The sequence below is a fragment of a genome, unplaced genomic scaffold, assembly GCF_019419815.1.
Source record: "Pyrus x bretschneideri cultivar Hongxiangsu unplaced genomic scaffold, Pyrus_bretschneideri_v1 Contig8, whole genome shotgun sequence".
Taxonomy (NCBI): domain Eukaryota; kingdom Viridiplantae; phylum Streptophyta; class Magnoliopsida; order Rosales; family Rosaceae; genus Pyrus; species Pyrus x bretschneideri.
The window spans coordinates 1,824,770-1,849,672 of record NW_025999820.1 but is presented as its reverse complement, the minus strand read 5'-3'; the positions used below and the strand labels follow the sequence as shown (position 1 = coordinate 1,849,672).

The window sequence follows — 24,903 nt, the reverse complement described above, 5'->3', positions numbered from 1 at the left end:
TCCCTACCATTACCCATCACCCATCTCATTCCCATGTGGATAGCATGTTTACTATTTGAAATTCCTTTCCAGGCTATAGAATAGTTTTGTCTAACCTTACAACGTAAAAAATGATTATTCCTTAAGTATTTCCTTTTAACCACTTGCGCCCACCAATTGTTCTCATTATATAGAACTTTTCAACCTAACTTAACCAGACAAGCATTATTGAAATGATCCACCCTAATAATTCCTAACACCCCCCCTCTTGGTCTTTAGCCATGCAAACTTTATCCCAAGCTAAAAGATAAAGTTTCCTATCTCTTCCCCAAAAGAAATCACTACATTCCTTTTTTTTTAATTCTTTACTACACAAGTGGGACACTTAAAGCAAGACATGATATGGTTAGGCATACCAGTTAGATTAGACTTAATAAGAGTTAATCTACCTGCTTTAGAAGGAGTATTCGCCTTCCACCCATCTAACTTTTGCTTCACTCTTCTTAATAATTCTTGTTCATTAACTGGATATTTCCTGAACACAATGTTATGAATACCCATGTGCTTACCAATTGTTGACAATTGAATTTCTAGTTTGAGCATTAGTATTGTTTGAAAAATATAAAAATGATTTATGAAAATTTACCTGTTGACCACTCTTTAGCAAACATATTCAGAATTTGGAGGATATTCCGCACACCCTTAGTAGTTGCTTTGGAAAACAAAAGATAGTCATTTGCAAACACTAGATTAGAAATTCTAAATCCCTCAGGAGAGAATAAATTACCAAATATGAGACTTAGGGGTATTGGCCATTTTGCTAAAATGTCTAATTATAGGTTCCATGCAAAGAATAAAAATATAAGAAGACAAAGGGTCCCATTGCCTAATCCTCCTTTTTAGGTAGAAATAACCATAGGTAGAACCATTTATTAAAACTGAGAATGAAGGGGACTTATTGCGCTCCATAACTAAGTTTACCGACCTTACCGCAAAATCAAATCTCAAAAGCACATACTCAATATAATCCCAATTAAGAAAATCATAGGCTTTTTCAAGATCTAATTTAATTCCCATTGCTCCAATCCTTCCTTTTTTTTCTTTTTTTTTTCTTTTTCCTTTTTTTTTTTTTACTTTAAAGTTAAAGAGCCTCTCATGAGCTATCAAGATATAATCATGAATAGAACACCTTGGGGCAAAAGCCCCTTGGCAGTTAGATATGCACAAATCAAGCAAATGTCTTAAATTTTTGATAATGATTTTCGTAATAATTTTGTAACTAACATTACAAAGGCTAATTGGTCTATAGTTACTTACCACCTCTGGATTCTCCATTTTAGAAATAAGAGCTATGTTGGTATGATTAATCAATCTTAGACTGGAATTATTAAGGAAAAAATTCTTCACCATTGCACTAACTGAATCTTTAATGGTATCCCAGCATTCATGGTAGAAACTTGCAGTAATACCATCAAGCCCCGATGCCTCTAGCGCACCAATGCTTTTCACAGTCTCCCAAACCTCAACGTCCTCCACATGTTTAAGAAGCATTTCATTTTGACTATTATCAATGCAAGGGGTAATGATATTAGCAAAAGAAGAAATATCAACAGGTGAAGGAGGACAATCACAAGAAAAACACAGTTTAAATTCCTGCACAAAAAACTTCATTCATCCACATTCCACTAAAACCCATTATTGTCCTTTATCCTCTTAATTCCCTCTTGCTTTAGTATCAAACTTAGTTCTTCATTTATCTTAGTTTCATGTTTCAACTCAACATCAACATTCTGGTTTCTCATAATGGTCTCTTGGATCACAGGTAGTTCACCAAGGATGCATTCCTTGCCAATTTTCAAATTACCAAAAATAGTCTTATTCCAATTCTTTACTAAGTACTTAAACATATTTGCACAAGCTCTAAAGTTATTCATAGGATTGAAACCACCATTACATTTCCAAGCATCCTTCACAAACTCCTTGAAATCAGGATGCAACAGCCACATTGCTTCAAATTTGAAGGAATTATTATGTCTACAACTAATGCTTGTTGAATTAAAAGTTAAGAGTATCGGTCCATGATCGGACCCAAAAATAGGATAATTATGAAGACTATAATTAGAATTTTCATTTAACCAATATGAATTAGCCAAGACACGTTCAAGTCTTTCATAAATTCTATTACTACCTTCCTGATTATTACACCAAGTAAAAGGCAGAAGCATTAAGATTTAAGAGGTTACCATTGTAAAGAAATTGGAGGAATTTGTTCAAAAAAGTTGTAGTAACTTGGCAACCTCCATTCTTTTCAGAAATGTCCATAATGTTAAAATCTCCCATTAAACACCATGGTTTAACTTTAGGATTAAGCAATAAAATGTCCTCCCACAGACCAGATTGTAAGTGTTTTTGTGGGTATGCATACACAAAAGTGAAATAATGTTCAACATTTGAAGAAAGATAAGTAACCACATAGTGTAAAAAAACGAGAAGAGGAAGTGATAACATTAATATCCACCTTACAAGATTTCCAGAACAAGCATAATCTCCCAGTCCTACCAATAGGGCTACAACTACAAAGTTTATCAAAAAAATTTCCATAAAAGTTTCCTTGAACCTTATCCACATCCATCTTAGTTTTCATTAAACAAAAAGGTCCAAATTAAAGGTAGTACAAAGAAAAGTAAATTTACTTATAAATTTAGGTCTACCAAGACCTCTACAGTTCCACGACATACACTTCATCAGTAAATCTCTTCAAGTAAACTCTCAAGTTGAGCAAGAAGAGAGATTTTATTTAAACTTTTCAAATTTATTTAGCATGCAAAGAATAATAGTTCCAACAAAATTAACAAAAGGACTCAATTTACCTCAGAAGTTCTTTGAGAATTGAAAAGCATGCACCCAAAGTGGAAAACTGAGCTTGAACAAAACAATCTGACTTTTCCCCAACCTAATTTAACAAAGCCAAGAAAACCCCAAATTTTTGAAAACCTTATCCCTAGAAGTTGAAATCAATTTGAAAAACTCAGCAAAACAAATCAAGGGCTATAAAACAACCTCAAAGATTGTAGATAAATAAATCAAAACGCAGCAATAAAGACCAAAATGGTGAAAAGATATTGAAAAAAATTACAGTGGGAAGCCGCAGTGAGAAGACGAGATTGATAGAAAGAAATTATCAAACCCCTAATTTATCAACCCCTAAAGTATCAAACTAATTAGCAAACTAATTAACCCGTAAATTAGCCGAATTGGGTAGAAAATTACTTGCGATGAGAAGAAGGGATTCTTCAAGTTCTTCGCCCCTGGACTCCTGCTTTCTTAGTCTATTTTTGTTTCCAATATAGATGGTTTGGATCATTGAAATTCAATATGGAGTGAGTCCTACAACTAATCTCCATTTGTTTTTTTTCAAAAAATGGGAATCTTTTTACATAAAGAGCCTATATATATCTCTCTGATAATTAGGAACAGGATAAGCATGTTTAATTTCTTTTTAGGTCAGAAAAATACATGAGTTTTTCATGTCAAAACAAGAAACTAAAAGATGGGTTTTGAAGTTTGATAGAGGCATAACAAAGATAAATCGAAGCAATAAATCACAAAACCCATATGGAAGAAGAATAGTGAAAAACAAAGACCCATCTCTGAAACAATTGAATTGAGAGACAGATTCAAAGGCAAAGACAGAGCTAGCCGAGGTCTCCTTCAATCTGTTGTACTAACCAAATCCAAGAACCCTAAACCAACTCCTGTTGTAGAAGAGAGAGGGGACGGCTGGGTTCTTCCACTTTCCAACCTTGACCCTTTCCAAATCTCATTGGGAATTGGGGCCTCTTTGGTGGACTGGTTAGGATAGGTTATGACCAATTAAGATAGACTTGAGTCAATTTCCTTATTTGTTGTGTGACAGGACTGGACATGATAAGTTATAAATTCACAATAGAGTAGGTTATCTAAACTATTCTTATACATAAGTTACAGGTCTTGTCTTACAAGTTTATGTCAATCCAATCTTATCCTTAAGGCTCAATCCCTTCTAGCCCACCAAACCCGTCCTTATGGCCTTCATATCTGGTTTAGTAGTAAATTTGGGGAAGGCAAGGAAAATTTGGGTTGAGGATGTTGTTTCTAGGTAAAAAGGGTAACTACAATAATTTTTTTATTAGCACTCCACATAACGTTGAATACACTATACATTAAAATTTAATATTAAATGACTTATACCCTACTGTGCAATGACAATTTCGATCTTATAAGGTTAAAAAAATATTATTTCTAAATAGACCCCAAATCACTTTTAACGCATTATTTATCTTGTTCAATTCTCCAAACCCCTCTCACCCTCTATTGTAGAATAAAATTCTAACCAATGAAACTAACAGGTTGGTTGAGAAAAAAATATTTTTTACGAATGGAACATGAAATCAACGTTTCAGAAACTTCACATGAGATAAGACTTCATATTTTTTTATTTTTTTAGTGATTTCAACGACATCTCCCTATACAAAATGAGAGATTAGTCTTTCGATAGAGAGAATTTAGGGTAGGATCAGATTCGTTTGATGAAAGATAAAGCTTTAAGTAATCCGAATTTGTGAATTACTATACTGCAAGGTGTAAAAGTATTGCTACGTATACAAATTAAGTACCTGCGGCTTGCCTATAGCAGGTTTGTAGGAGGCCTTTATTGTGATTCTCATATACCTGCATGCGATTCCCAGGAAACAATAATATTTTGTTTGTGTGTTTAAGGTCTTAGAAGGAATTTAAGGTTGCATGTCATATCATTCTAAGTGCCAGCAGTCATGGTTTGTATCCGCACAATGGTCATGCAGAACCCCTCTCAACAATGTCAAGAGAAAATAATCAGCATAAGACATTTGTGATTATTTTTCTGCTTCTTTTCCCATTTTATTGGGTTTTCTCGTGCGTTCCACATTTGCTATTTTAAGATGTGAAGGATGCGAAGGATGTGAGGTTTATGTAGAAAATATAAGATGTATGTTGGGAATGTGGGGGTGTGAGAGTATTATGAAAAAATATATAGAGTGTATTAAGATAACTTTTAATTATAAAAATAAATGTGGAGTGTATTAAATATGTGGAGTGTATTTAACAATATGGGATGCTAATATAATAAGTCTAACTACAATTAGGAGTGGGATTTTTTCCCTCTCCCCCCTTCCATCCCCTCCTACATAAACGTTTATGATTACCACTTAATACTATGGTCTAGTAGTATTTCTTTTCATTTATAAGTGAGTTATCTTAGGTTCGATTCTTTCTAAAAATGAATTTGAACTACATTACTACAAGCTCATTGTGAGGCTAAGTTCACCAATTTTCCTTTAGTATATATAATATCGTTTATTAAAAAAAAAAGAACATTTACGATTATGTCACGTTAACATCTTGTTTTGATTTTTCTATAGAAAATAAAAGACAAACAAGAAGAGTGTGAGATGAGAGAGGGAAGGAGATGGTAATACAATTAAGAGTAGACAACAATTTAGAGAAAGTTTTCAATGTGACTGAAATACACACCTCAGCATGACAGGTGTTATTCCTCACCAATAACCTATAGACTAATGTATTCTTAGCATAACAATTTAATACATTTAAATTCGAGCTTTGAAAAACACCCAGAGGCACAGTTTCCTTGAAAATGCATAAACTCTTCCACCTAAATCACTAAAAACAACAAAACCCGGAAGAAAAAAAGAAAAAAAAAATATTAACTCTGCATGCCCCACAAAACCCAGAAACCAAAAAGAGGAAATCCCAAAAAAAAAAAAGGAAAAAATGCTAATTAAAATCCAAGAGATAAAGGGGAGGAGGTAGAGAAGGACCAGATTTGAAGGGTTTATGGGGAGAAGAACATACAGAATGATCTAAAAAATGGCTTTTTAAAAAAAATATTACAAATTTATTTTCATAATTTTAAATGTTTTCTGGGTTTTGATTTTCTGACCTTCCACATTGGATTTAGCTCTGAAATCTTTTGTTTGAGCTCGCTCATGTGCGGCTCACAGTGTACGGAGGTCCAGAAGAGGGTGGGGGAGGGAGGAGATAGACGGCAAACCCAAAGGTGAAGAGATGGAGCGTCCCGGGTGAAATCACAGGCGACGATGGAGGTGGGTGGTTTAAGATTTTGCCATCATTGACCTCCATTTATGATTTTGCAATTGGGGAGAGAAAAGTCAGGAGGAGATGGGGGCGTCTTGGGATTGGGACTAGAAAGCAAGTCTTGGGAGCAGTCCAGGTCTTTGTTTATTTTGATTTTTTTTAATAAAATTTAAATGTATTAAATTGTTATTCTATAAAGATACAGATGTTTATAGGTTATTTGTAAGGAGCACCACCTATCATGGTGAAGTGTATGTTTCAGTCACATAGAAAATTTTTTCGATGGGTTGGACTTTATTCACAAAACTAGAGAGTTAGTAATGTTTTTTTTTTATCACAAAAAAGAGAGTTAATAATGTTAAAAAAGGGATTAAGCTCGTGTTTTAGAGCAAGTAACCATAATTCCTCCTGAGTAAATTGGTATGAAGTTGATTAATTTTTTATAAATAGGGAGAACGAAAATATGGAGGACTTACATGGGTACGGCATTCTGTGTTAATGAATAAAAATTTGTACATAATTTTTTATGTCTCTTGTTTTATTGGCACGGAACGTCATATAATGTACTAAATAAGTTTTCTCAATAATATGCCATGAAATTTTAAGGGCCTTGCCGGGAATTGAGTAGATATTTTATGCTTAATCTAACCAAGTTTCTCTAGAGCGTTGAAAAAGTTCTACAATGGTTACTTTGCTCTGTTTTTTTGTTCTCATCCATTCTGCTACCATTTACTTGAAATTTTGGTAATGCCAATTTATGACTTGTTTAATAATCATTTCGTTTTTTTTCATTTTGAGTTTTCACATTTTGAGAACTTAAAAACTTGTTTGGCTTAAACAAAAAAGTAAAGGCAAATTCTGAAAACTGAAGAAAATAGTTCTTAATTTTTATTTTCAATGAAAAATAAAAAATAAAAATAGTTATCCAACAAGATTTTAATTTTCAGTTCTAAATAAAAATTGAAGTTAAAAACGATATGATCATCAATAATCTTTTATCTCCTTGTTGATAAACTTGGATGCGAATGAGAGATTTCACAATGCCATTATCTTCACAGATGAATAGGCAAGGTGTTGTTGCTCAGCTTATGTTACTGTTTATTATAGGTGTAGAAAGAAAGACAATATCTTAGGTTTCAACTAGCATGCTTTTTAGGGTGCATTTGTTGCATTGGATTATTTCGAATTGTATTAACTTCAGAGACTAAGCTGAATTAGCTTCGCATGAACTAAGTAGTATAAGAATAATGAAGTGTTTAGTATATTATCGAACTATGTGATGGACAAACTTATTTTCATAACTTAAATATTTTTTTTGTTAGTTTTTAATCATCTTATTAATAATTTGTTATTTTGACCCAAATATTTCCACTTCATTCAACCCCTTTCGGGCTTTTGCCAACGCCATTATCGGAACTTAATGGAATTTAACAAAATTAATGTCTCTCTAAACCGTGCACAGGAGAAGGACATAGACATGAAATGACGTATAAATTTTTTTTACAAGTAATGATAGCGAGACCATCTGTTTAAACTAAATTATGCAAACCATATAACATTATTGCTAATTATTAGATTATTACTTTAAGTGTTGATAAACATACTTATTTTCTTTTGGTAACACATCACATGATTTGCAAATTCACTATAAAAAGTTGGCCTACCTAACATTACTTTTGTTGCCACTTATTACTACTGTCTAATAATATTCCTCTTCACTTATAAGTGAAAGGTCTTATGTTCGATTCTCGTCAAAGACGAATTTGAAACTCATTATTGCTAGCCCATTGTGAGGCTAAACTCAACGTCTTTCCTTTAATGTAGAGAATATCGTTTGTTCAGAAATACATTACTTTTGTTTTCTATGATATTGTATTATTACAACCTAATCTCAAATCTCCACTAGCCTTGAATTTCAAGGTTTCATACTTGAATGGAGCGTCTAAGAGCATCTACAAAAAAGATGTTAAAATGTTCATATAAGTTAGTAAAAAAAATAAAAAATAAAAAATGATCACGCTAATTATTAATGATCTTTTATTAATTATTATTGGTTCAATCATTATTATAATTAATGTTGTTGTTCACCATTGCATTTGTTTATATCCTGCCTCTTTAGTGTTTTCAATCAAGCTAAGGTGAAGAGTCTTCTTTTGTTAAAAAATTGTCAAAATCACACTTAGCCTGTAAAATTTAAATCTGTTCAAAATTTGACACCTTTTTAATTGCTATAATTGCCTTAATCCCTAGATTTATCCAATCATACCTCAAACCAAAACCAAGTGACAAGTCCCAAAGCAAACCGTATCGCCTACAAGTCCGGCACCACCGAACCACCGATTGCGCCGGATAAGGACTCTCACCACTACCAAGTCCCCTTCCCCCGTGGAAACATTCAACCAAATGCAGAGAGTTGCCCTCCCCCAAATATGCCGCTCTCAAAATTGTTGCAGATTCATCTAAGCTCCTACACTTTCGATCAAACCCAAAAATCCCATTGAGTTAAACATAATTACCTAGCTAATCAAATCACCTACATTACGCGCCAATTTTACCAAAATGTCACAATTCGACCCCTACACCCACCTCCACATAGTACACGACCCCGCCACCGACACCCTTACCCGCCCCGCCTCCACCATTATACCCGCCAACCCGGACCCCGCCCCAGGCGACCCGGTCGTCTCTAAAGACGTGACACTCAACACGGAAACCAAAACCTGGATCCGGATCTTCCGACCCGCCAAGCTTCCCTCCAATGACAACACCGTGGCCCGCCTCCCCCTCATCATCTATTTCCACCACGGCGCCTGGATATTCCTCTCCGCCGCCGACTCCACCGCGCACACCAATTGCTCTCAGATCACCTCCGAAATTCCCGCCATCATCGTCTCCGTCAACTACCGCCTGGCGCCCGAAACCCGGCTCCCGGGCCAGTACCATGACGCCATCGACGCAATCAACTGGGTCAGGGCCCAGGCCCAGGACCCGAAAGGCGAGACCTGGATCCGAGACTACGCCGACGTATCCAGGTGCTATCTGTACGGTTGCGGATGCGGGGGCAACATCGTCTTTTTGTTAGGATTAAAAGCGTGCCAGCTCCAGCTAGAGCCGTTGAAGATCTCGGGGATTATTATGAACCAGCCGATGTTCGGTGGGGTCCAGCGGACTAAGTCTGAGCTGCGATTGGCTGTGGACCAGCTTTTGCCTTTACCTGCGCTCGACCTCATGTGGGACCTCGCGTTGCCGAAATCAACAGACAGGAACCATCGGTACTGTAATCCGATGGCGGATGGGGCCCACAAGGCGATGATCAAAGGGCTGGGGCGGTTTTTGGTGATTGGGTTCGGTGGGGACCCGATGATAGACCGGCAGCAGGAGTTTGTGACGATGCTGGTGGGTTGTGGGGTCAGGGTTGATGCGCGGTTCGATGACGTGGGGTTCCATAATATTGACTTTGTTGACGCCAGGCGGGCTGCTGCCGTTTTGAACATTGTTAAGGAGTTTATCATCTAATTTTTTATATAAATGTATGATTAAGAGTGTAAATTTCGGCTTTGTTCGTTCTTTATTTTTATTGTTTTGCAGAATAGTTGTTGAAGATTTTGTACTGCTTTGTTATACCAAAATATCGAATAGCCGACCCAAATCCCAAACCGGCGATTGATATATTTGGGTCGGTTGAAGAGACATTCAGGCGGTTTGCTCCAACTTGGCAACTTCTCTCCCACTACTACAAAAGTGGCTTATTGTGTCAGTAGATTGTGTCGGTTTTATATAAAATACTGGCGAATAAGGCATTTTCGACACCATCCTTACATAGTGTCAGAATTACTGTCGGATATAAGCGACATAAACTGTCCATGTTGCTTATAGCCAATATAGATTTTAATATTTTTAAATGGTGATGTCGTATAAAAAGAAAACCGTATCGCTTTCAACCGACATAAAGTTAGTGTCGGTAAAAACGAAACTCATGTCGCTTCTACCCGACACTAATAAATATTTTTTAAATATTTTAAAACTTCCTGTCGGTTGTAGCCGACAGGTTGGTGTTTCTATTTTTTTTAAATACTTACCTCACATGATAAAATTTTGGACGAGATATTTCCCCCCATATTTTTAAACTAAAAAGACGATGTCAGTCTCCCTCTTTAAAGAGGCTTCACCTCGAGCCCAGAGGCTTACCTCCCTCATTTATCTCTCCCTTCTTCCAAGCACACCCTACAACTGCAGCTCCTTTCTCCACATTTTCTCAAACCTTAATCTTCCATCATCAACCCATAAGACCTCGCTGCCATGGAATTACTGCATCACCAAAAGAGTAGCAGCACCGATCTTGGTGCGGACGCACTCAGAGGTAAACTTCTCACCTTCCCTTGCCGATTCATGCACTCAGGTTCACGGATTGAAATATACCATACAAGAAAGAAATCTTCAACTCCCCATGCTTGTGTTGTTTCTTTTGCAAGGACCTGAGATATGTTAAAAAAAAAAAAAAAAAAAAAAAAAAAAAACGATGCAACCACTGGTATAGCCCCAAATCACATCTCAAGGAAAAATCACCACGGAGTTGTCTCCATTCTATATCCGTCATTTAAAGTTATAACAACAAAATCTATTCTAATTGGATGATTTGGTGGTGAAAAGGTAGGAAGAATAAGTGGAACTCTTGATGTATTTACAACCTTCCACATAGCTATTAATATTGCATGCTAAGCAGTCTAATGCATAACTCACTAAAGCTATAATCTCCGCTCAGCTCCTCTTTTATGTTCTTGTTCAGTAAGATCAGCAGTTCGAAAATCCATATAAAAATTTGTGCATGTTCATTTTGGATCTGAAGAGTAAGGACACTGGAAATCGCACATCCATAATTTTTGAAAGGTATAAAACATGAGTTTAATCTATAGAGATTAGAGCCCTAATGTTGAAGTAGTAAAGTATTGGAGCACTGATCTGATGGCAAGCATGGCAACATGGAGCTGCTAGTATTATATATGGCAGCATGAAGCTACAGAATATGGCAACATGGAGCTACAAAATATGTGGTCTTCAAAGGCAAGCACGGGAAAGCATCATGGCAGCTGCTAGTATTATATGCAAGCATGGAGCTGATTAGTATTATATGTAATTGTTATTTTTTTTATCTTCATCTTGTAACCGGTTCTCTAATAGCTCCTATATATGTGTTATTTGTACTTCCTTATTTATATGAAATAGAATACATTTTAAAAAGAAATTCTACACCCAAAGACCCCAGTTGAATTCTTGAATAAATTGAATCTGTGAAGTTTGCATCTCATGTACCATCTGTGTAGGAATGCATGATAATTATTTTATTTATCGAGATGTTGGGCAGTGTCGGTTAGGACCGACAATAGATTGAGTATTTTATTTGTTAGCTACTACGTGACGTCGGTTATGACTGCCATCATGTCAGAATTTATTTTATATTACTTTACTTCTTGGTGGCGGATTAAGGGGACTAATCGATGTCAATACCCTTTTTGTGACGCTAACAATGGTGTCGGTTCCCCTATCCGACATTGCACGACTTGATGTTGGATTTTTACCTTAAATCCGACACTAATTAGTTTTTCTTGTCGGTTTTCACACTGCCAGCAATAGTCACTTTTTAGTAGTGTCTTTATACACATCATGACCACCGTGAAACACCACCACTTCGAAGCTGAGACCCAAACACCGACACTTATTTCAACAACTCTCTGCGTGTTTTTGTCCATCTCGTGCCGCATCATAAGACTATTGTTGTTGTTGTTGTTGTTGTATGTAACTTGTGAATAGTGGAGAATAGTTGATGATCGATGTAGACAATCAATTGCATGGTAGTCAATGTCCATTGAAAGTTGTATATAGGATGACACATATCGCAAGTTGTATAAGATGATCATAACTTCACAAGTGACAATGGTTATAACATTAAGTTATAGTGAGTGAGGTGTGTAGAGGAGCGTTTGAACATTTTTTCCTTTTTTTTATTTTTTTTAAGGAGATAACTAATGGTGAATCATGGTTATCCGCCCCTTTCGGGTCTAGAGGAAGCTAGTTGGGAATTTCACCCAACCCGTGGCCACGATCAAGCATATTTACTGTTTAAAAAGTATCATACCCTTTGGAAAAAAAAAAGAATCGAACCCAAACTTCCTTTTTTTTTCCTTTAGAAAGATGTTGTTCGCACTTTTCCACTGGTCACTTGTTGTGGTTGTGCATTTGAACAATTGGAGGATAGAAAGGTCTTTAGCACTGTGGTTGATGAGGTGCTCAAGTACATGTCAAAAGGGCTTATATAAGCCATTGAACACTTTTGGGGTGTTTCAAAAGAAGTAGGATTCTTTCCCCTCATATTCTCATCCCCTTCCCTCCTCTCCTCTCCTCTCACACTTTGTTTTTGGTCTTATTGTCTCTATAAAAAAAATATATATAAGATGTTGACGTAGTTTAATTGTAATCGTTCAAGCAAGAGGGAAGGGAAGGGGAAAGAGTTTGGATGGATCTTGTGTAATCCTTTGTAATCGAGGTAAATCTGTTTGTAATTATTCTCTCCTAATTGGGATAGGACTAGGTTACATATTATACCTCACTTTGTGATGAACAAAATACAATTCTAATTATTCTCTTCTTGGTACTAGAGCCAGTCGTAAAAAATAATTAAAAAAAAAAAAAAACCTAGCAATGTGCGGTCCAACCGTGGTTGATAATACTCTTTTTTTATCAGCAAGCGACTATCATCATTATTGCCTCTTGACCAGCGAGAGCCGTAGTTGTTGTTGTCTTTCTCTGAATTTGAAAGGATCACTAAGCAACAATTGTTGTTGCTATCCATTTTTTTGAATCCAATCTTAATCAGCCACCTAGACTTCCATTCCTTGCTCTGCAGAACCTCACCGACAGCAGCAAGTCCCTTCCTTACAGTGCAAAATCCCACAAACAATAGTAGTTTTCATCCTGCCTTTGCACGATATCACTGTCACTTAGTGGCGAAGCCAGATATTGTCGAGGGGAAAGGCAAAATTTAAAAAGGTAAAAGGTCCAAAAAAAATTAGGCATTAAAATCCGTTTAGATAATAGACAATCATATTACACACTACATGTAATTGCCTACAAATTCATTGGTAAACTAAAATCCACTAAAATCCATTGCCAAACTGTATAATAGAAACTGTTGGCCCTCTTTTGTAAGTAGCATTTCATTGTACATCTTTCATTAACTAATCAAATTGTAAAGTAATCGTATATTTATCCACCTCCAAGAGTTCGCCCTTCTGTAGCTTCACCACTGCTACCAACAATAATTCTCATTCATGGCTGGTAACGCTGAGGTGAAGTCAGTTTCTCCTGTTGTGATGCAATCTGCAAATCAGACAACTCGAATTTGAACATTTGTATGTTTCTTGATGAGATGAATTATGATTTGTGGGCTCCTCTCATCCAAAATCATATTGTGGAAGGAAACAAATGGATTATCTTCGTGTGTCTATCAAGGCTCCAGAAGAGGACGACCCCAAGTACGATGATTGGCTCTCTGAAGATCAAAAAATAAAGAGTTGGTTACTGTCATCCATGAAACCGGAGATTATGAAATGATATATTTGTTTACCCATTGCAAAAGGAATTTAGGATTCGTTGAAGATACCCTCAGCTAGAAGGTGTCACGCCTTCGCCAGAACGGCCGCTCCTTAGCTACCTACTTTGGAGAATTGATGGAAATCTTCCAGGAATTGGAGCACTTTAATAAAGTGGCTATGGAGTGTGCCAACGACATCAAAGTTTACAAGAATATTAAACCTAGCTCTGATACCATTAATAGAAAACAGGGATACAAAAAAGGGCGTAGGAATGAGAAGGTCTTGCTACATGCCAATATTTCTGTTATTGAACCCCATTATCGCTCTTCTAGTCCCTTTGGAACTCCCCTTCCTTTAGAGGATGTTATGGCGGTGTTAAATCCGTTTAAAGTCCTTGAATTTTTGGAGATTGTCTTTGACTCTGATATTCAAGCCATTGCCTATTCAATATATCTCGTTGGCCTAACTGTATTTTGGGTAAGGATATTGATGCTCTCCCATCCTAGAGATTTCACCATAAGAAGAAGAAAAGGAAGAATAATAGAAGTAAAGGCACATCTAAGGTTGGTGGTAAGGGTTGTAGTGCCTATGATCGATCTCATTCAAACTCAAATGATTAATCTCACTTGTTGGAATATTAGGATGCTTAATGGGCTTCATAAGCAACTCAAGGTTCATAATTTCATCGATATGAATAAGCTTTATTTGGTTGTTATGGTTGAGACTAAAGTACGTGTGAATAATATTGATGTTGTTACTCAATTTGTCTTTCGTAATAGAAGAATATTGGTGGGTTAGAATCCTACCATTCTTCATGTTTCTTACTTGGTGGAGATTGATCAAGTTATCCATTACCAGATTTAAATTCTTCTAATGGGGCAAAGTTTTTGTGATTCCTTTGCTACGACTTCAATGATGAAAATCTTTGCAGGGCTTTTTGGCCTAACCTTTGCTCTTATAGGCACTCCATTGGTGATGCCCCTTGGATTGTCCTTGGTGGCTTCAATGTTGTTTGATCCACTGGAGAAATTGATAGGGGATCTAATTTGAGGTCTAATGTTATTATTGGGTTTAGGGATTGTTTACTTGATGTTGACCTTGATGATTTAAGATTCCCTAGTCAACTCCTTACTTGGTGCAATAAGCAATTCAATGGCATGGTTATCTATCACAAGTTGAATCGCGTCCTTGTCAACATCGGTTGTTCATATATGTTTCCCAATAACTTTGCTGTTTTTTTGCCTCCTAGTGCCTCTAATCACTACCCAGTGGTGGTTTCTCAAACTCAAAGAAATTCACCTTTTAAATTCTTCAATTTCTATGCACCATGATAATTTTTTAGTTATTGTTGCAAAAGCTTTTATACCCATATCCAAGGTTGCCATCAATTCCAGGTAGGAAAGAAGCTAAAGCTTGTTAAGGCTGAGTTGAAAAAGCTAAGGCTTGTTAAGGCTGAGTTGGAAAATTATTCAAAATTTATCAAAAAACAAGAAGAGGTTTAGCCACTACTGTGGAATTCGGCCCCATGGTCTTATTTCAACTAAAAAATAAGTCTATGTCTAAGATTCTAATCTTCCATAAGTGTGATAGCATCTTGAAAGTCAGAAACCTTCATCTTTGTACTCTTAGGATCGTCCACTTGCACAAAGTTTGATTCAAACATCTTACGACGAGAATGATATTCAGCTACAACCCCTCATCTCTGCAAACATGGGACCAATGGTCATTTGAACCACAATGATAACACATATCTGCATCCATGGTTTAAGGTGTTTTGCCCTTATTCTTAAAGTTTGGGGCCTTGGGAGCAAGGTTTAGGTGCTTCTAGGCTTTATTTCCCTCCTTGGATAGGCCTTGACTATGTTGACCTTGGTGAGATGGCTTTTGGCCGCCCCTACCACGCCTCTTTGGTGTTTCGAGCTTTGGTTTGTGCTTTAGTGTGCTTTAGGCACAACAATCGCCCTAGTATGTCGAGCTTGATGATTATTCATTAACAACTGGTTCTTCTTTTCAGGGAGAAGTAAAACGATGATCAAATTTGAGAACTTGGTGAACTTTTGAGCTCTATATTGTTGTTGCATGGCAATATTAGTAGCAGAGAAGGTCGAATAGGTCTTCTCCAAAAGATCCTCTTCGGTCAAAGTTTCATTACAAAACTTGAGAAGTGATCGGATTTGACGAACTTCAGAATTATTTTCATTGACAAACTTAAAGACTTGGAAGCACAAATGATGCCAGTCATGTCTTGCTTTAGGCAATAAGATGTCATTTTGGTGATCAAAACGATCAGCCAAAGTGACCCATAGTACTCGTGGATCTTCCTCAGCAAGAAATTCAGTTTGCAAGGCGTCGTGTATATGTTTTCAGATGAAGATCATAGCGGTGGCTTTCTCAACTTCGCCAACAGGGTTCTCCGTCTCATCTTCAATGGCGGGACGCAAATTCTTTGTAGTGAGGTAAAGCTTCACATCTTGGAACCACTTGAGGTAGTTCATTCCAGAGACCTCCAAAGCGGTGAAGTCAAGTTTGTTCAAATTCGACATGTTCCTATCACAAAATAAAGGACAAGATGTGATTAGTGCAATGAAGAACAAAAATCAATCTATTCACATAGGAGTAGAATATTCATGTTCTAATAGACATGTATTGGTTAATATTCACATGAAAAAACTTTAGGTTTTCATGGGTGATGTTTTTAAGTGAAAAATTTCAGGTTTTCAAACAAGGCATATTTTTAGAAGCTTCATGTTTCAAAATAATTATGAACTTCAGGTTCATATGTTTCTACAAATAAACGCAAATATATACACATAAATATGCAACAAGAAAATATGCAAATAGAACTTCAAGTCTAAAATTATAATTGAATAAATTATTTGGACTTCATGCCAAATTAAAAGTGTGGGTGAAAATATAAAACCCATTGAGCCTAAAAATAATTAGGCAATTAAACTCGAGGCCCAAAATAAGGCCTAAGCCCACGGGTGGGCTAAATAAATGGGTGCCATGCATCCTAGGCCCAAAGCTGGGCAAGTTTGGTCTCAAGTGGACTGTAGGCCCAAAGGGAGAGAGGGAAAACGGGTCGGGCTAAAGTATCGGATCGCTTCAGGAGAGTCCAATAAAAAAAACGCGGGCTGATCAGACGGTTTTGGGCCAATATAGGTGAGCCTAAAAAAGGAAAAAAAAAAAAAAGGAGGCCGAGTAACAAAGCCCAAATAGGGCTCGAGTTAGGTCCAAAGACTCCCCAACCACAACTGGGTGCATTTGCCGGGGAAGAAGGTCGACGTTGTCGCTTCAGGTGGCCATGGTTTAGGATAATGATGCTCGGGGAACGTTTGTGGGTCAAGGGAGACCACAAATATGAACGGAGATTTGAAAAATTTCGACGTTCTACCAAAACCTTAGAAATAAGAATCAGAAAATTGGAAAAATTTTGACGAGATTCAAGATAATCTCAGTCAATCGGTGTCGGGGATAAACTGCAGGTCGTCAAAACACGATGATCCATGGGTGAAGATTAGCTGCAGGCCAACCTGCAACGATGAAGGCACCATGGAAGGCGTCGGTGTTTTTGGGTTTCAAACCTGGAGCCCTCGGCTTTGGGTTTAGGACTCGTGGCTCGGCTCAGCCACCCAAGCTGCAAGCTTGAGGTCATGGGTTCGAAGAACCCAAGCCATGTTTTCGATTTCTTTTTGTTTTTTTTTTTCTCCCCCTTTTTTTTCAATTCAATTCAATAATATAATGCATATATATATATATATATATATAAGCAATTCATCACAAATATCAAATTCAAATAATTCAACAATTATGAGTATAATGCATACACAATTTATGTAGAATATAAAATTCGAAAAACGTAAAGTTGGGTCATGCATTATGGTGAATGTTCATGCTATTAGGGTTGCGAAAATATCGAGATAAAAACTGTTGTTTTGAAAGAACCTAATTGCGTGATGATATGGATGAACTGCTTTGATGTAGAAAAATCTTCAACGTCAGATTCTTAAGTGCAGCGATAGAAGCGTGTTGATAACGTGTTGTAGCCTATTTTATCTGATAAGGGGAAGAGGGCAGGCAGCAAGGGTAGAGAGAGAGGAAAGATGTGTTTGTAGAATCATAGGGGAATTATGTATTGAGGATGTTGTTATCCCCCCATACGTAGTGCCTTTATTTATAATAGTAAAAGGAGAGAAGAAATCATTCATCCCCAAGGAATACAAGTCCATATAAGAAAGAATAACTAGAATTAAATCTAATATAGAATTTACACAATCACACTTAAACTAGGAAAGTTCACAACAAGTACTTATATGTTATAAAATGAGTAAATTAATGCCACTTAGTACGGTCTAGTGGTATTTCTCTTCACTTGTAAGTGAGAAGTCTTAGGTTCGATTCTCACCAAAGGCGAATTTGAACCACATTATTGCTAGCCTATTGTGAGGCTAAGTCTACGCCTCCCCCTTAGCATGTAATTTGCTTGAAACGAGAGCATGGGAGTTCGTCATTGTATAATACTTGGCGGCACCCAAGGAATCCTATTTAGGATTAAAGCATTCATTAAGGATAAATAAGTCAATAAATAATAGTTCAATTATGTATTGAAATAAACTCCAAATTGTTAAAAGCTATCATTTTTCTTGGTCTGATCTTATATAAACAAGCCCACATATAGTTATAATTATCAATGAGTACAAAATATGCAAGAAATTAAATATTTGGCGCCTAGGGAATCCTACTTAAGAAATGCAACATTCTTTAAAGATAAACAAGTCAATAACTAATATTTTCTAATTATTTCTCTATTATGTAATAACCTCTCTAAAATTATAAAATTGGTTTGATCCAAACTGTTTTAGTTTAGAGGAGTTATACTGTATTGATAACCCTGGCTCTAGCGAGTAGCGTTTGGGTGATGTTCGACCATTTATTTATGATGACTGTCAAACCATAACGTGTATTTTTCTGCGTCACAAAGTTAGAGTTCATGTTTGGTAACCGGGGAATAGCTAACAAAGTTGGGAGTTCACATTAATACTTAATTAATAATCTAATTATCAACCAAAATTATTTTCAGAATATAATTTAAATAGAAAGACTCGGAGCATTCTCCTTTATTTTAATTTAATCATTGGATATGCCTTATTGTGGTTAAAACTCAATACAAGCGAAAGTAACATCAACCAAAATGGCGTTTTCCAGTAAGCCATGTCAGCTTATTAGCCTTCTCTCTCAAATCGCCGATTTTGAAACGACAATATTATCACCGTCGTATGCATCGCACGACTCCATAAAATCCCTAATAATGTCGTATAGAGCTTGGGCCATGCTAGGGTCGAAGAGCTCCACGCTATGATAACCCCCCTCGTCAAACTTGGCCACCACGTGCGCCCCACGTGACTCAAGTAACGCCGCAAACTCCTTCTGCCTATCCAGCAGCGGGTCCCCACCATACCCTCTAACCAAACACCTCGGCAACCGTTCGATCCTCCCATCCCCACCTCCCGCCGTCGGATTACAATACTCGTGATCCCGATCAACGCCCTTCGGCAAAGCCATTGCCCACAGCAAGTCGGTGGCGACCAGCGGCACTATCCGGTCGTTGATCAACCTCGTCTCGGATTCAGTCCTATGGACCCCGCCGAAATAAGGCTGGTTGAGTATCAGCCCTCGGATCTTCATCGGCAAGAGATCATCACCCGAGAGGCGTAAACCCACGTGGTAGATGATGTTAGCTCCGGCGCTGCTGCCCATTAGGAAGCACCTGGAGAAGTCAACGGCGTCTTTCAACCAGGGATCGCAGCCGTCGACGTCGGAGGCCTGGCGGTGGACCCAGGCGATGGTGTCGACGGCGTCATCGTAGGCTGAAGGAAGAGGGTGTTCGGGAGCCAAGCGGTACTCGACGGAGATAATCAGGGCTTGGAGAGTGAGGGCCATGCGAGAGCAGGAGTCGTGGAATGGTTTGGAGGCGGCGGAGAAGAGGACGAAGCCGCCTCCGTGGAAGTAGATGATGAGAGGGAGGCGGTGGTTTGGGGGGAGAGGGTGGGGTTTGAAGAGCCTGAAGAAGGTTTTTGTTTCTGGGTTTAAGGGAATGTCCTTGGAGAGGACGAGTTGGGGAGAGTTGGAGTCTGACTCGGCGGCCGTGGCGGAAATGGATTCGGTGGGGGTGGGAGTTGGGGAGACGGTGGGGAAAGTGGTCAAGCGGGTGAGGGAGCCATCAGGGTTGGGGACGATTTTGAGGAGTTTGTAGGGGTCAATGGAGGTTGGGGATGAAGAAGGTTGATCCGCCATGGATGTTGTTGAAAGTTGCAGATGAAGTGTTTGTGCAAATGCTTAGCTGAAAAAATAGGGTTTATAAGTTTACATGTGGAAGAAAATGAGTGACGAGTGATGAGGTAATAGTGGGAAAAATGGGTTGGTGTTTGGTGAAGAAAATTAAAGTCAAGACTTGAAGACTACCTGTTTTAGTTGCATGCTACTGAATATTTGACCTAAAAGTCAACCGATTAATTGATTGGGAGTCAGTTAGGTTTGAATGCGGGTGGAGATATGTGTGTTAACAACCAAATTTCACATGTCACTCACTACTACGGTTTAGTGGTTTTTCTATTCGTTTGTAAGTGAAAAGTTTTAGGTTCTATTATCGTTAAAAACGAATTTAAACCACATTATTATTAGTCCGTTGTAAAGCTTAGTTCACACACTCCTTAGTGTAGATATATAGTTTGTTCGAAGAAAAAAAAAAAAAAACCAGATCTCACAAAGATTAACATGCGGCTTGTAATCGGTAGCGGAAGGAGATAGGTAGGAAGGGGGGAAGGGTGGAATGAGTTCACATGACCAAGCTTCACCCACTCTTCTTAATGTACGTATATTGTTTGTTGATTGAAAAAAAAAAAGATCTCACAAAGATTAACATCTGGCTTGTAATCGGTAGCGGAAGGAGACCATGACCCCAACAACTTTATATTACTCCACACAATTTTGCTTTTAATCCCCATATGCCCCAATAAGTTTGTATGTGGAAGAAAATGAGTGACCCCAACAACTTTATTGTACTCCACACAATCAATTTTGCCATTAATGCCCATATACCCCAATAACTTTTTATATGTGGAAGAAAATGAGTGACCCCAACAACTTTATATTACTACACACAATTTTGCTATTAATCCCCATATACCCCAACAAGAATTTCCAATAAATAGATTCAGTTTAAGTTTATGTCTGCATGCTTTTGATTTCTGTCATTTATCAAAACGCTATTAATCAACAGTATTTCGTAGTGAGTTCAATCAATTGAAAGGATTGATCAATAATCTTTAAAAATGGTGTATTTGCTTATGGGAGTCAAATTAAAGGTCTTGGCTGCTTAAGTGGAAAAAATCTAATATTACAGTAAAAAACTCAAGATCATTATATGGTTAATTTGTTGTATACGTCGAAATAAATAATGACATTATTGATAATGATGTCGTACAATGACTAGTCAAATTTTAAGAACCAATCATGAATTATATATCTAACAAACAAAATGTTAACACATCTACTTTGTAACGACCCGTCCCTAAAAATTATAGTTTTTATAATGTTAAAACTTGAATTTATGAAAACGTGAATTTATATAGTTTTTATAATGTTAAAACGTGAATTTACGTTGACTTTTGTTGACCGCATTTTCATGTCATGTAAGGTTCATTTTCTTGGTGTAATCTTGTAGTACTCGTTGCTACGAACGTGTGGGCGCAAACGAAATGTGATTTGGACTTATAACAAAGGAGATATTAATGTTTAAAGTCAGGGATATTTTAGTAAATTGAATATTTTCTGGAAAGCTCCAGATTTTTGGAGCAAAATCTAACCACATAGAACCAACTCCATGACCTTCCTTCTTCATGTTTCACCCCAAAATCTAAGGAGATAGGCCCTAATTCATTGAGTTCGAAGTCGTCGACTCTGACGACAACCTCGTGAGTTCCTGGGCAGCGATCCACCATTTCTGAATGCAATCACATCGAACCCCACCATCAAACAACTTCCCTTAAGCTCAGGAACAATGCCCAATCATTGGTTGAGGTGTCGGAGCGAGGTTAGAGGTCAAATCAAGAAACACCCTTTATAGGGTTTTCAATAGGTTTTAGTGAAATTGAGGCTTTTCTCGGCCAAATTGGCCTTAGTCACAAGTATGAAAGTTGTTCCTCTTATCGAGATCTTCATTCACCGCCGAAAGTAATTGCATATATTTTATTTGTATGCATGTGTTAAATGGCTTCGTCACCTTCGGGTGTCGACTAGGACGTGCCTACCCTGGTAGGCAGGGCCATCGGGGTTAGGGCATGTCATACTTCTTTATCATGACCACAATGAGTTCAAATCCTACATCCGCCACTGCTTGTAATTGAACTTGAAATTAGAATTAGTGATCTCCTTAGCATTATCCTATTACTTTAAAAACAATGACAGGGAGACCAAATAATTTAAACCAAATTTGCAAACAAAATGATGTGGTTGTTGATGATTGAATTATTACTTAAACATTGATTAACGTGCTTATTTTCTATTGGTGACAAATCATTTGATTTTCAAATTTGTTTTAATGAAAGTAAGACAAAATACAAGGGAAAAGAAGTAGGCAACTTAGTCTTCTTCTTTTTTTTTTTTTTTTAAATAAAAATATTATTATCATAGTGTTTGGGCCCAAAATATTATTTTGGGCCGAGCCTGGGATTATTCTCGACCCAGTAGCATTTATCTAGAATTTTCTTATGGGTCGTCCAATTAGGGTCGAACAAATCCTATTGCAAGAAGGATTAGTTTAGATAAGGGTGAAGTAGTCGACTCCTAGTGCAACAACGAGTCTTAAAGTTAAAGATGCTTAAGATCAAGAGATGAATCTAGTTTGTTATGTAGCTTGGCTCAAAGTCCTATTGGAGCTAGGACTGGTCGAAATCTAATCAAATAGCGTTAAGGAGTTCTAATCTGAGTACATTTGTAGTTCAGTTATGAAGGGGTTTTGCTACTATAAATAGAGAAGTGCATGATTCAAAGCCCCCTCCAATTCAACACACATATTGGCATGCGCAAAGTTTCTCAACAACCTTGAGATTTTACCTTCTTCCATTTTCTTCACGCCAACACATCTTCAGTTTAGATAAACAGTACTGTGAAGGTAACCGACGACATCTTCAGTTTTGATAAACAGCACTAAAGCTGTAGAATCAGCCGATCAAAGAGCATCTTCAGTTTGGTTAGACAACACTGCTTCGAGACCGACTAGTTATTATCCAAGTTTTAGTCAACAAGGATTCTCGAGTCTTTATTGGTAAAGGTCATCTCATCAGCCTTCTCAGCGAAGATAGGTGTTATAAGTTACTAGGCTCGGCACATTGAACGCCAAGTTTGTTTTATGATTGGGTATTCACAGGTACATTTTAGAGTTCGGCATTCTGACGGTCGAACCACGTTTACCATCAAGACATCTATCTCATTCAAGTATTTGTGTCTGTATAGTCTGATGCCAGTTCGGCATGCTTATACTTTTACAAATATAATCAACGTGGCCAAACCCAATACCGATGATCCGTGAACTTCGTAAGACTAGCAGCCTTATCTTCAAGCTCTAAAACCTAAAGGCCGAGATGTGTTCCTTCCTTGGCCATAATCACAAGACCAAGAAGTCAGCAATGTGCTCAACGCGACATCAGCATATTTGACTCCTGACTTGGCATGCCCCGCACATAACCGAATGACGTAGTTAGCTTATTAGTTACTCGGCATGTGTGCCACATAAGCTTGGAAGTTTTTAGGGTCAACGTATAAGAAGAGAAGAATTTTGAACCCATAACACATGGGCGTAAACCCTACACCCTAGCCACTAGGATATTGGACCACATGCGCGATCAACTCAGTCCCACATCAAATGGAGTCTGCCGAGGTCAAGCTTCTTAAAAGTTAACTTGGATGGGTCTATAGTTGGTGAAAAGACTATTGCAAAGCTTTGTTATTAGGGTTTCTTTTCAATCAATCTCTTGGAAACATATCTTTAGAGAGACCAATTTCCTTGTAGATTTTGTCACTAGTGTGGGAATCAATATTAGTGATACTTATATACGAAATCACACCTTCCTATGAATGCTAGTCATGCTGTTGTGTTTGACTTTTTTTGGAACTGGTTGTACTCGTCAATTTTCCCTTTAATTGATTTATTTTTTTGGAAAAAAAATAACACTATGTTTCTTCCTTTGTTACTATAATGAAAATTATAGTTTGCCAACCAAAACGTAATTATAATTATAATTTCTGTTTAGACTCGTGGAGCATCTCGAAGAGCTTTTCATATTGTTCTTAGAGGATCTCATTTCTGATCGCTATCTTGTTGTTCTGAGCCTTTAGCTCTTCAACCTTGGCTTGAAGAATAAACTTCTTTTTTTCCTTCCTTCGCCGCCTCACACTAAGAATGAGGGGGGTATCGTTCAGCGTGTTGTGGCTACCTTCGCTCTCCATGTTAGAGAATGATGCCTAATCAAATGAGAGTGTACAAAAGATGGAAACCAGCTTGACAAAGCTGGAGATAGTACAAATAAGTGTTGTTCCCACAGACGACGCCAAATGTTAATGCGTAAAATCAGTGAAGACTTTGGAACAACGTAAAGTGTCAAATTTGTGACCTTCGCTCAATTGTTTGATCACCTAGTGAGGATAATATGTAAAGAGATAGAGATAAGGAAGCAAACACAAGATGTACATGGTTCACCCTAAGTTCGGTTACGTCCACTGAGTAAAGGAGTTCTCATTAATAGTGAAGGGTTTACAAAAATACATAGGTTCAAGCTTAATCATCATTAGTGAGTTCTAATGACTAGTTTAAGTACAATAATGACATTAGGGATTTATGTAGGAGAATTGTCTTTTTTTATAGTTGAGAAGAGTCTCCATCTTTTGTCTGCGGTCGATGTGGGATCCTATGAGCTTTATTCTGACGTTGACATGTGTCGTGTTGTGATTGGCCTTCTGGTTAGAGGAAAACTCTTTTGCTTTGGCTAGGGTGCCTCAGCATAAACCCCTCAGTGGATCCTTTAAGGTATAAAGTTCACCCGTGTTTGATAGTTTCGGGATTGGTCAAGTATGGTGCAAACAAAGTGTATAATGGTAAAAAATCTTAGAACTTCCGCCAAAAGCATAGGCAATTGACAAAATAAAT

The 24,903-nt window shown here is 37.4% G+C and overlaps 2 protein-coding genes across 2 annotated transcripts; one reads left to right on the top strand and one right to left on the bottom strand.

Annotated features, from left to right (window-relative positions):
* Window positions 1–8,122: 8,122 nt before the first annotated feature.
* LOC125473225 (probable carboxylesterase 9) lies at window positions 8,123–9,832 on the top strand. Its single transcript, XM_048575762.1, has one exon. The coding sequence runs from the start codon at window positions 8,671–8,673 to the stop codon at window positions 9,625–9,627; it is 957 nt and encodes a 318-aa protein (XP_048431719.1). The 5' UTR covers window positions 8,123–8,670; the 3' UTR covers window positions 9,628–9,832.
* Window positions 9,833–18,787: 8,955 nt separating this feature from the next.
* LOC125473216 (probable carboxylesterase 8) lies at window positions 18,788–20,057 on the bottom strand. The gene has a single exon (XM_048575744.1). It carries the CDS (start codon window positions 19,992–19,994, stop codon window positions 18,936–18,938), a length of 1,059 nt encoding a protein of 352 aa, XP_048431701.1. The 5' UTR covers window positions 19,995–20,057; the 3' UTR covers window positions 18,788–18,935.
* Window positions 20,058–24,903: the final 4,846 nt, after the last annotated feature.